Genomic DNA, 12,001 nt, shown 5'->3' with positions numbered 1-12,001 from the left:
AGCAGCAAAAATAATTTTTTATATTATTGTTGTCAATTAATATTCATATTACACAAATCTTATTATTTATAATTGTTACTTAACACCTAACTCTTGCTAAAATATTTTTACAAATTTATTCTATATAATATAGCCTTCTGCACACAGTAAAATGTATTATATTAATATTTGATATTAACACTTTGTACCTAAGGTTTTGGATTGTTTAACAGTAATTACGAATTTATACATTTGCGAACAGTGTTAAAATATAACGCAAAAATAGTTCATTGCATATATTCCAAAAATCTCATTATATCACCTCAATTATCACTAATTTAATGTAGAGTTTCTACATTAAAACATATATGAGTACTAGGAATAATGGGAAAAAAATAAAAAAAAAATTATTGAACTTATTTTCTATCAAGCTATAAATCTTTCAATAGTTAATGTGGCCTCTTGGACAGTATTTCTGTTTTGTTTAATGAAATTTCACGTTCCATTGTAACCCTACCCCTGTTGCTTAAGAAGTCTCTTATGTGTTGCACAATCAAGTCTATTGCCACTGTAACAAAATATCAAAAATAAGTAAATGGTTAAAGGTTGTATGTTTCGTCACCTTAGTTTCTTTATTATTATTTCATTTTACAATCTAAACAAATGGCATATCAAATTACATAATTCAAACTATAAATGGCCTGTAAAAGAATATCTTTAGTGGGATTAAAATAATTTGAGCATTTGAGAAATGAGTGTTGAATAAAGTGATTAGCACCTTACAAGACAATGCGATTAAACATCGAATATGATAGTATATGTATAATGCACAAACTTAAGTTAAAAATATCACATTATAGAGAATTATGTTAACAATGAATGCTTTATGTTGACTTAAATGGTCTTGTAAAATATTTTAGTTCGCTTTTACATAGATGCACAAAGCATTAAACTGGTTTAGGGTATATTACATGAAAAAAATGTTTCCATCTTTAATAACGTGCACAATACAATTTATGTATACGTAAGTAATACTCAAAGCTTTCTATAATATTAGCCATAAGTACAAATTTGGATAATTATGCTTGATTGGAATTACAATATTTGGAGATTTTTGGTATAGTGTAAAATTAATTTCACTTCATGCATGGATATAATGGAAGCAGATACACTTTTCAAAAATGATATCGTTTGTTGCTTGATATATAAACGTAATACAAATACAATGTTGTTAAGGTATAGAGAAGTATTAAGTACTTAAAATAAAAATCTGAAAGTTACTGTAAACTTGATTATACATAAATGTATGATATATATGAAAAAGTGTGGTGCTTTATAAGTGAGCATGTCATGCTTAGATCATCTGCTGAGCGTGTCAGATGAAGTTGAAGTACGCCTACGTTGGTAGTTGTATGGATGCTGCCCGGATGAGTTTTCAGCCTTTTTCAAACGCAAAATGTCCCAGATGTGGTACACTATAAGATCTATTGCCACTGCAAACATACAACAACCAAACCATGTACTTTTTTATATGACTGTAAACGTTGTCCTAACTTAAAAGACAGCATGTTTTAGCAGCCCTTTAATACCAGGCAGCACCCATAAATAGCTATATGGACATGTACAAATAATAAAAATTTAAGCTGCCTTATTATTCCAGATCTGCATCTAAATTATGCTGAATAAAATATAGTTTTTCAAAAACACAAAAACGTCAGTGTTAATTTTTTTATAAAAATACAAAACCAATAAAACTGTTATTATAAAGCCACAACTGTTGAATTTCATAAATTAGGTGCAGATTGGATGAAAATGAATTAAAATTATGGTAGAATGCATAATTTACGTCTATGAATCAGTTAATAATCCTGGTTATGTACCAAATATTAAAATGGTATGATAAAATATTTTGACACAATATGTATATAATATACATATACAAGGTGATTATAGTAATTAGATTAAACTATAGTTTTCTTAAAGAGAAATCATACAACATTTGCAACTTAGTTGAAGTATATGTTTCTTATTATTTTTCATTTACCCTGTATATATACAGCTATATATATTAAAAAGAGTATTTTGCATATTATAACTATATATATTGTTATATGTATACTATTGTTTACCTGTGTTATCCGCACCTCTGGGAATAATTACATCTGCAAATTTTTTTGTAGGTAAGCAAAACTCTTCAAATGCAGGTTTTACAAAATTCATGTACTGATTCAATACATAATCCAAATCCCTTCCTCTTTCATTTATGTCTCTCGGTACTGTTAGAATAAGTTTGAATATTTATTTAACATTTTAGAATTGTTATAATACATAAAAGTGTACTGGAAAGACAACATATAAATGTGTTTCCTTAATGTTACCTCTTCTAGCCAACCTGGTGTCTGAATCTGTATCTACAAACAATTTCATATGAAATAAATCACGTATTTTTGGAAAATAGAACACTAAAATTCCTTCAAATAGAACTACATCTGCAGGATAGATTGTTGTAATCTTTTCTTTTATTCTGAAAATTAATGAAATCATTGATTTGGTACTGCAACATATATGATATAAAAATAATAGCAACACATACAAACTATTTGTTCTATAATCATAAGCAGGTATTTCACATTTGACACCAGCCAATATATCTTGTAATGTTTGAAGTATCAAATCATTGTTAAATGCATCAGGATGATCGAAATTGTATTGACCTTTCTCGGCTTTGAGTTTTTCGGCCGGCGAAAGATCTCTGTAAAAGCTATCTTGCGAAATACAAACTACTTGTCGCTGCATGTGGTCCATATCAACTTGTCCTAATTTTTCCATAATACGATTACAGACAGTCGACTGAAATTTCGAGGAATAATTTTTACGAATATTTTTCTAAGAATGAACGTACACCGTAGAGGTTAAGTAAAAAAAGATTCATTTTATTTGAAAAGTATTAAGTAACATTGATTCGGCTATTTGGGAAAGTTAACATCGTGGTACTCACTTTTCCACTGGCCGTGCCACCAGATACCCCGATCAGAAAAGGCGTTTTATTTTCCAAACCATTTAATTTCCCATTAATACCGAAAGACATTTTCCGTGGTGTGATGCTGTTAATGGGCATATCTGCCATCGTCGTAAACTTTTGTATTTGCTTTCTGATTAAAAACTGTGTCGGGCTTGATGATGGTATTGAATGAATGGCTTTGTGTATTACATGAATGATTCCAAACGTAAAAATATTAACAGACATAGAACGCACAGTTTGATACAAATCATTAAGAAAAAACGCGCCCGCGCGTTATCGGCTGGCAAGATTGCCCAGGATTGTCAGAAGTAGGGAAAACATGGCCGCGTAGGGATCACAGTGACGTCTGTCGTAATGTGTGACGTAAAGAGTAGCAGAGGGGAGAGCGAATAAACATACAAAACAGGATCTATTAGCTGTTCACAGCATACAAATACACAATACGATGCTATTTCCATGAATGTCAGTATCGCTAGCACATTCCGGTTCCCCCTTTACCACTCTACAGCACATTCCAGATTCCAGATCACTACTGATGGCCTATAGCCGAAACTTACACATTATTAGAATGGTACATCGCATTATATAACAATAATCGATAAATACAGACAAAGATAGACTATGTTTTGGAAGAGAGTGATGCATAATATCAAATGCAATAAATATTTATCATTAGATTATGAGGTAATTTTATATCATGTTTCTGTAGTGTAATTCTGTATGAAGAAGCAAATAGTTTGAATTTTCTAAACTGTATGTAATTATGGAGCCTAAAATTTATCATAATCAATGTCAAAACAATTTGTTGAGGGTGCAGTATAAGTGATTATTTAATCTATACTAAATTAAATCGTTCATCATAGAATAAAAATATTGTTAATTATATTTTAGACGACTTTGAAAGCATTATACAATTTACAAAGCAATGCTGAATATTTGAAACTATCGTCAGAAAATAAATCAACGATTACTTGCAAGTTAGAAGACATGCAGAAATACTTACTTCGGTAATAATTTATTTGTATGATCTAAAAGAAAATATTATTTTTAGTATATAATTTAATATAATATTATTTTTCAGAATTGGTGTTACTACTGAGATACTGGATACATTGTCTGTTATCCATATAGCAGGTACTAAAGGAAAAGGTTCTAGTTGTGCATATACAGAAGCTATTTTACGTGAACATGGCTATAGTACAGGGTTTTATAGTTCTCCGCATTTGGTTACTGTAAGAGAACGTATAAAAATAAATGGACAATCAATAAGCGAAGCACTTTTTGTTGAGTACTTTTGGAAAGTACATAAAAAACTAGAGGAGACAAAAGAGCACGAATTTGATATGCCTATGTATTTCAAATTTTTAACTGTTCTAATGTTCAAAATATTTTTAGATTTGAAGGTTGATGTAGCAATAATTGAAGTTGGAATTGGAGGACTTTATGATTGTACAAATATTATAAGAAATCCTGTCTGTGTTGGTATAACAAGTTTAGCCTTAGACCATACTTCTTTATTGGGATCTACTCTTGAGGATATAGCTTATCAGAAATCGGGAATTTTTAAACCCAAAGCTGTTGCATTTTCTGTTCCTCAACATCCGCAAGCAATGCGTGTATTGGAAAAAAGAGCAGTTGAACAAAATTGTACTTTGTACACTATTCCTCCTTTTAAGGAGTATAAGTGGGAAAATATGTCACCTATTTTGAATATGAAAAATTGTGTTCAACAGCAAAATGCATCTTTAGCTATAGAAATAGCTAGTACATGGATGGCATTTAAAAGCAATAAATATTCATCTAGTCTAACTAATATTGTAAATACTAATAGAAATAGTATTACACATATGGATAAAATTGCAATTGGTTTATCATCTTGTAAATGGCCTGGTAGAATGCAAATCATGAAAAGTAGCATTGGCAACTTTTACCTGGATGGTGCACATACAATTGAAAGTATTCAATGTTGTATTTCGTGGTTTGCGAATGTTACTAAAGAAAGTGGAGGACCGAAAATTCTAATTTTTAACACTAGTGGAAAAAGAGATCCACTGATTCTACTAAAATCTATAAAGTCACTACAGTTTGAGAAATCATACTTTGTGCCAAATTATGCAGGTGTTAATCGTATAGATGACGAAACAAACAAATTCTTCATAGAAGAACAAAAAAGCCAATGTTTAAAAAATGCTGAATTCTGGAGTGCAGGTTCAGTGCTTGCAGATAGTGTGTCAGAAGCTTTACAAAAAATAAAGAAGGATAATTCGCAATGGCAAGCTACTTACAATAATAATGAGAAATGTCATGTTCTTGTCACAGGATCACTGCATTTGGTTGGCGCAGTTCTTGCTGTATTAGATCCACATTTAACAATGAGTACAACATTTTGATACATACCTTTGAAAATGAGATTTTATATATCACTACAATAACACAACGCACTTAAATAACAAGAGTACATGTTATAAACAATAGAATAATATATTTAGTAATGATGAGAACATTTAGCTGCATCAATTCATAGTGTTATATTAATGAAAGATTGCATTGCTACCATCACAACTCATTAATATTTTTTCTTAATAATATTTTTTGTACTTTCATATAAATACGTTTCTCGTACAACTATGCATGATTGTAATGTTGTTATAGTTTGTACATATGACCAGTGAGTGTTACGCATGTTTACGCATCATACACGATGCAGAACGCGTATGGATATTAAAACAAGAGTGAGAGAGAAATGCTTAAAATATTTTTGGATGATAATCTAATTCCGACTCTGCCTCCGTATCTGACAAACTTAACGAGATGCCAGTTCTTCGTCGTAGATTTTCATCGGGACTCTGTAATACAAATAAGATGCGACATTTTGTAAAATGATACGATTTCCGGTACAATTGAAGAGTGCTTTACATGACAGTTTATATTACAATACTAAATAAAAATATTTATCAATACCTGATCTAGAATACCGGCAGTTGGTTCAGACGCATAGCCTACTTCTTGTGCATCTTCTTCTAAATCCGCTTCGTACTCTTCCATCTCATCTGTATCAGAATCCATATATCGACTTCCTCGAGAGACTTTACACACCATTTGAGCCAAATCTGTGAAAGTGTACGAAGGTACAGATTGTTGATTTGACGCTTGATGTTTAGCTCGTAAAGCACGTGCATTCTCTCTGTCAGCGTTAAACCGAGGGAGAACTCCAGCTTTCGATTGCCCCTCGAAATAAGTTTTACCTGTTCGTAAAATGAATAAAACTTGTGAATTTTCTATGACTGTGTAAAAATATTTTTTCTTATTGCATATAGATGTAAGAATTACCATGTTGATATCCGACGTCCTTAATTTCATCAAAATTAGTGAATTGAAGAGTTTTATATTTATCTATTGGTGGCCTGATGTATTCGCAGTAATCCGAGTTCTTAACTTCTTCCAATTGCCGTACGCAACTCACATACGCTAATCTTGATTGTATATCTGGTAAATTTGGTACTTTGACAGGTGTCGCGAAAGGATTCCATCGTTTCCAAAGTAACCACCAACCGGACAGAGAATCACCGTAATTCGTCAGATCGGTATCATCCTGTGATCCAACATCGATAGCCAGAATGTGATGAGCTCCTTGCCTCAACATTTCGTCAGCTTAAACAAATAAATTCTGAATATATACATTGTTAATCAACCGTAACGGAAAATATAATATAATTTCTTATATAAAATAAACAATACATGTTTAAGGTACCTGGCACGTTATTAACATAACACCCATCGACCAAAAGATGCCCGTCAAGAGGGTCACAAAAAGGAGGAAAGACCCCCGCAATGGTCATACTGGCTCGAATGTACCTCCATAGCAAACCTGAGTTCACTTAGCTATTCAGAATTTGACAAATGCATCTTTCATCAACGGGAGTGAGCTTTAGCATCATTTTCGAAAACTGCTCTATCATTTTCTGATCAAATTGCAATGAATCATTTTGGTACTTGTATTCAACGAAAACAAAACGAACGCGAAATTCTGTTCGTTTTATTGAGAAATATTAAACGACTGTACAATGTCCAGGTAATTTTATAAAATTTAACAATAAATTATTAAAAATATTCTTCAAGAGCGTACGTGCGTTCAATTTGTAATGATCTCTTTCATTACTTGTGAAAACATGTATAGTAATTGTATGATTCTTGACGCACTTCTTTTTAATGTCACGCTCAAATTACCTGGAAGATTATTGACGTACCCGCCGTCGAGTAGGAGATGGCCGTCAACTGGGTCACACATGGGTGGCATATAACCAGACAAGGACATCGAAGCCCGAATGTACCGCCACAGCGATCCTAAACACGACGAATTATTATTCTTTAATGTATGTTCATGTATCCCATCGTTACTTCCTATAATCGTTTTAATAAGTATTGATGTATACTAAAGCAAATAACAAGTAGCTTCAAGGTCCTTAATACCATCGTTTTGGTTAATATAACAAATTCAGATGGATGATCCTCCTTGCTGTAAAGCTATCTCTTTTGAATTAAACAGAAGAATGATATTCACTTTGACGATTAACGATTAACGAATAACAATTAACGATACAGGACGGAGAGTACGTCAACAATATTTATATCCAGAAAGCTCACTCCCGCTGTTCAAGCTTATTTCTACAGATAATGGCACTCTATAACATTTAGATATATTGAAAATTTCGAAATAAAACTTTGGGTAAAAAGCAGATCTACGGGGTCTACGAACTGTACTAAAACAGCGAGAGAGTTTCCAGTTGAAGCAGAATTAGAATCTGGACATCATATTTTACGCATATTTGATCACACAAAACTGGAAACTGTCAATGCTTCCAACAACGTTAAACGTTATTGCTTTTTAATACCGACCGTGTGTGTGAGTACGCATACAAGAGTCAGTGATGTCTGTGGTTATTGTAAAATATGGTAACCACAAATCTTCTATGTACGTATCACCGAATGTTCCTTGGATCGTCTTATTAAAATCTTTCCCAGAGAACATGGATGTCACTGGGTACGTCAAATCCATTATTTGCCTCCACCATTGCGTCATTTTCTATTGCAAGAGGTGATTTATTTTAATTTATTGCAGGAAAGTAGGATTAGCGATATATTAGATATTTTATCAATTACCTTAGACCATTCACGAGCTTTTTGAGTCGTCGTCGTAATATTTTTCTCCATGCACCATAACGCACCCATGAATGCTCCAATACTGACTCCGCCAACCATATCTATAGGTATTCCGGCTTCAATAATTGCTTTTAACATTCCTACATGGGCTGCACCTCTAGCACCGCCACCTCCAAGTACTAGACCTACCGAGGTTCCAGTCAACCAGCGAGCAAGTCTACTAAAGTCACTGTGTACGTTTGGTTCTGACATAAGAACTTTGGAATATAATTCATTCTAAAAAATAAGAATCATAATAATATCTCGGCTGGCACTCTTACAAATTCGAATACAAGTTACGCCTTACAATTCTATACTGTGATCTTCTCGTGAACATTCTCTTGGGACACTGAATATGGTGATGACTAGAAATCCAGGATCTCATATTCAACCACTGCACTGTATTCATAGGACGTTGTCCGCCTTCTTTGTGCAAGAGTACCAATTCCTTCTGGGTTCTCATTACCAAACGTTCAATTTCCCGTTCGGTTCGACCTATGGATGGTTGTCTGTCTCCTAATCCAACAATGAGAATACAATCGGCTTGTCGCACACAACGCTGAGTCCACAATGTATACGTTGGATCGCATTGATACAGTGAAATTCGGTGTTGATCTTCTTGTTGTGCCAACCATGATGTTAATCGATACTCATTTGCAGGTTCCATGATGGTACTGCCTAGAGTCTATTGGCAATAAAGAATCCATGTACAAACTCTCTGTATAGAAACAAATCTAGAAGATACTCAATTTGAATTACTTACTTTTCGGACAACATCCGAAGTGAGGCGCAAACATGGTCCAATAGCGCACAGCGAATGGTAAAGTTCGTAGGTAAATGCGGTCAGTGGTACATCATCTGATACTGAGACTATAGCAACCGTTGAAAAATTTACTTGAGCTGGCCTTGTATCTACTGTTGCAGCCGCTCGTCTAAAAATATATTTGCACAAAATGAATATCTCAACTAAATAGAGTCAGGTAGAAATTTTAATACATCTGAATATTTTTTGTACACACTGCTTATCAATATTGATGTTTTTTGCATGCGGTTGTTGCCAGGTACCAAGTATACGATGTCCAAGTAGGTTAATAAGCCTTGTAACTACTATCGGGAAACGAAGTTTAATAACATTGAACAATCCTTCTGGTAATTTTGCTAACTCAGAGTCTCGAACCGCCATCACTGTGGTCGATCTTGGGGTTTGCGTAACCATTTCTACGATGCCTACCAAGTCCCCTTTACCGTATTCCGCGACCAATTCCTTTTTTCCGTTATTGTACGTAATCACTGATCGAAGTCGACCACTTAATACAATGAACGTCGAGTCCGACTCGTCTCCTTGTCTATACACAGCTCTTCCACTTTCAAGGAATAGCCAGTCAAGAGCAAAATCAACCTGTCTGACAAAGGGACTAAGTCTTCGGACGACAGAATGTGCTACATGTAAAACGACGGTAGGCTGTTCTCTCATAATTGAAAAAAATGTTGGTTTACTGAGAAGTGCTATGCGACTAGGATGTTTCGCCCTGATGGTATAGAAAGAGGGTTCTCCAGTCAATACAGCCAATCCTCCAACAATTTCACCCTGATGGGCACTAAACATGTGAACTTCCTGCCCTACGTCTCTGCCTTCTGAAACGCGCTGGCTTACCGTCAGCGAGCCTGATACAACATAGACAAGAGCAACGTCCTTGTGAGATTCCTCCTTCATCAAATATGTTCCAGCTGGAACTTCTCTAATTTGAACCTTGCCATCCTTGAGTACTGTATCGTCTTCCAGGCCAAGCTCTCTAACAAATGCTTCTGTAGCTATTTGTACGAGATGTGCTTCATCTAATGGCTGCTGAATTGGTTCAACAATGGCAGACCTTTTTTTGGTTCGATGAGAATTTCCTGTGTGTACAACATCTGGCTGTGATCCATGCTGGGATCCCTGTTGTGGAGTTATAGGCGAATTTGACCAATGAGAATCACATTCTGGCACCATATCTGCTACATTCTGATCTGGTTGCGGACTCAAAGTTTGATTTTTCCAATCATGATTATTTTTTGGCCTATTAAAAAAAATATCAGTGAAAATATATATTTCTTTTATTAATGATGTCTATGCCGTTATATCTTACCGTGGATTTATGACAATAGGTACAGATTGTGTATTACTTAAAGTACTAATGTCACGATATAACATGTCATTCCCCTCGTGTTGTTCCGACATAGTAGATGCAGGTGCAGAAGACAGCGTTTCCGTGTTTTGTGCAGAGAAATTTTCTTTGGTTCTTGATCTGACCGGAGATCCAGAAAATGGGCTCTGCTTCTTTTTATGAGTCCCCTGATTAACCAATTCTGCGGATAAGCCGAGATATTGATGTAGTGCAGTGAAGGTGACTCTTTGGAGGCGAACCATAATGACCTGGATAACTCGAACAAATGTATCAGGGTGATCTTTGAAAACCTATAAACATAAGAATAAAGGTATAATAACATGAGAAGTTATAATCCTTGATTTTTTTTTACTTTACACTATATAATTACTTCTTGGAATGCACACATTGGTAACTTGACTACTATAGAATCCTCCACAGTTCTGGCAGAAACTGTTTTATAGGTACTTGTATGACCAGTAAGTACATCCGTAAAACTAAGAAGACTAGTTACAGATTCTCCTGTTTTTACTAACTTTAACGATATTTGAGAACCATCTGGTCCTGTAATATAAACATTCACCAAGCCTTGTTGTACAATAAATAAATTTTCATCCGGATCTCCGATTTTAAATAAAATGCTTCCAGCTGGTAAATTCATGATTTCTGTGTGTTTGCATAATTTCAGAAATACTGGCTTCTCAAAATGGCCGAATACCCTGATGCTCTGCAACATGTATAAAGCATCCGGCGGTACTCTGTCCCCAGGACCTAGATCTTCTTCTAAATATTCAGCAGGTGGTTCTAAAACCTGTTTAAGTGAGAATATAGAAATAGTTCATAAAAAATATTTCTGGTAAACAACAAAGTCAAAGATGTAATTCAAATACTTTTAATTGCTGTGGGGCTGAATCTTTTTTCAATTGTAACAGTCTGCGTGCAAATCGCATGACAGCCTTTCGTTTCTTTCCTTGTCCAGTCGCATGTACTTGTCCACCGATGGATTTGACTTTTCTTAACATTTTTCTTCCATAGAAAAGAACTTTGTCTCTTTTTCTGAATCTGGGTTTGCTTGTACCTACACCAACAAATTCTTTCACTTCTGGTAGGAATTCTTTGTTCTTCCATTTTCGTAGAATAATTATTGATACAATCAATAAAACTACAAGTATGAGTGTTAAAATGATAAAGTAGGTTTTTGATATTTGATATTCCTCGATCAGTCTGCCAATCCATCTTGAAAAAAAGTACGATCCTATATTTTCATTAAATAATTCCACTACCTGTAAGAAAACGCAATGCATGAATAACCAATTTCTAGAGTCAAAATGATTTATAGTCGCGGTTAGTAATAAGAAAAAAGTGTCATAGTAATAAAGTAGTGTAATGAATAAAGGAAATGTACGTTCATATATGTTCGTAAAAAAAAAAAGTAACAAATACAAATACAACCTCCATAGTGGGTATTCATTTCTTCCATCAGTTTGTAGGGAAATCGTGAACGAATGGCATGTCACGACTTCATAAATAAGGAATGAAGAAAATTCGCGACAGATGAGTCGTAATAATATGCACGGCTCGATCTAAGAAATAAGTAATCTACATTCAATTAATGACCTTTGATACTTTGCTTGAGTCACCCAGCGCCATTTTAGTC

General features: G+C 34.1%; 3 protein-coding genes across 8 annotated transcripts; 1 reads left to right on the top strand and 2 right to left on the bottom strand.

Annotated features, from left to right (window-relative positions):
• Window position 1: 1 nt before the first annotated feature.
• Uck (Uridine-cytidine kinase) lies at window positions 2-3,363 on the bottom strand. Of its 2 annotated transcripts, none has more exons than XM_078189406.1 (5): window positions 2,978-3,363; window positions 2,573-2,829; window positions 2,358-2,503; window positions 2,109-2,255; window positions 2-547 (listed from the first exon to the last, which is right to left on the bottom strand). In XM_078189406.1, exons 1-5 carry the CDS (start codon window positions 3,224-3,226, stop codon window positions 429-431), a joined length of 918 nt encoding a protein of 305 aa, XP_078045532.1. In that variant the 5' UTR covers window positions 3,227-3,363; the 3' UTR covers window positions 2-428. The 2 variants fall into 2 exon arrangements, with proteins under 2 accessions (XP_078045532.1, XP_078045531.1); XM_078189405.1 differs by lacking the exon at window positions 2-547 and adding an exon at window positions 579-1,472.
• A 32-nt stretch (window positions 3,364-3,395) lies between these two features.
• Window positions 3,396-5,961, top strand: Fpgs1 (Folylpolyglutamate synthase 1). 3 transcript variants are annotated; one of them, XM_078189400.1, is made up of 3 exons: window positions 3,396-3,685; window positions 3,893-4,008; window positions 4,083-5,961. In XM_078189400.1, exons 1-3 carry the CDS (start codon window positions 3,623-3,625, stop codon window positions 5,389-5,391), a joined length of 1,488 nt encoding a protein of 495 aa, XP_078045526.1. In that variant the 5' UTR covers window positions 3,396-3,622; the 3' UTR covers window positions 5,392-5,961. The 3 variants fall into 3 exon arrangements, with proteins under 3 accessions (XP_078045526.1, XP_078045528.1, XP_078045527.1); XM_078189401.1 differs by having other exon boundaries at window positions 3,681-3,812; XM_078189402.1 differs by lacking the exon at window positions 3,893-4,008.
• Sws (patatin like phospholipase domain containing sws) lies at window positions 5,464-11,995 on the bottom strand. 3 transcript variants are annotated; one of them, XM_078189369.1, is made up of 14 exons: window positions 11,797-11,995; window positions 11,235-11,627; window positions 10,736-11,155; window positions 10,327-10,655; window positions 9,220-10,257; window positions 8,964-9,132; window positions 8,508-8,885; window positions 8,162-8,437; window positions 7,898-8,084; window positions 7,229-7,345; window positions 6,753-6,869; window positions 6,332-6,652; window positions 5,963-6,246; window positions 5,464-5,847 (listed from the first exon to the last, which is right to left on the bottom strand). In XM_078189369.1, the coding sequence occupies exons 1-14, from the start codon at window positions 11,800-11,802 to the stop codon at window positions 5,749-5,751; spliced, it is 4,134 nt and encodes a 1,377-aa protein (XP_078045495.1). In that variant the 5' UTR covers window positions 11,803-11,995; the 3' UTR covers window positions 5,464-5,748. The 3 variants fall into 3 exon arrangements, with proteins under 3 accessions (XP_078045495.1, XP_078045496.1, XP_078045497.1); XM_078189370.1 differs by lacking the exon at window positions 6,753-6,869; XM_078189371.1 differs by lacking the exon at window positions 7,229-7,345.
• Window positions 11,996-12,001: the final 6 nt, after the last annotated feature.

The sequence above is a fragment of the Augochlora pura genome, chromosome 8, assembly GCF_028453695.1.
Source record: "Augochlora pura isolate Apur16 chromosome 8, APUR_v2.2.1, whole genome shotgun sequence".
Taxonomy (NCBI): domain Eukaryota; kingdom Metazoa; phylum Arthropoda; class Insecta; order Hymenoptera; family Halictidae; genus Augochlora; species Augochlora pura.
The sequence above is the reverse complement of the archived record's forward strand: the minus strand, read 5'-3'. Positions and strand labels throughout refer to the sequence as shown.

What these genes read in the sequence shown, in the direction of transcription:
- Uck (XM_078189405.1), bottom strand. Translation starts at nt 3,226, where the DNA reads ATGTCTGTTAATATTTTTACGTTTGGAATCATTCATGTAATACACAAA. An exon ending in CACCAGGTTGGCTAGAAGAG is followed by an intron (nt 2,256 to 2,357) that starts GTAACATTAAGG and finishes TTATTCTAACAG; the next exon opens with TACCGAGAGACATAAATGAA. An exon ending in CAGAGGTGCGGATAACACAG is followed by an intron (nt 1,473 to 2,108) that starts GTAAACAATAGT and finishes GTATGTTTGCAG; the next exon opens with TGGCAATAGATCTTATAGTG.
- Sws (XM_078189369.1), bottom strand. An exon ending in GAAGATCACAGTATAGAATT is followed by an intron (nt 8,438 to 8,507) that starts GTAAGGCGTAAC and finishes CTTATTTTTTAG; the next exon opens with AATGAATTATATTCCAAAGT. An exon ending in TTATGTTAATAACGTGCCAG is followed by an intron (nt 6,653 to 6,752) that starts GTACCTTAAACA and finishes TATTTGTTTAAG; the next exon opens with CTGACGAAATGTTGAGGCAA.
- Fpgs1 (XM_078189400.1), top strand. Translation starts at nt 3,623, where the DNA reads ATGTTTTGGAAGAGAGTGATGCATAATATCAAATGCAATAAATATTTA. An exon ending in ATTTATCATTAGATTATGAG is followed by an intron (nt 3,686 to 3,892) that starts GTAATTTTATAT and finishes ATTATATTTTAG; the next exon opens with ACGACTTTGAAAGCATTATA. An exon ending in ATGCAGAAATACTTACTTCG is followed by an intron (nt 4,009 to 4,082) that starts GTAATAATTTAT and finishes ATTATTTTTCAG; the next exon opens with AATTGGTGTTACTACTGAGA.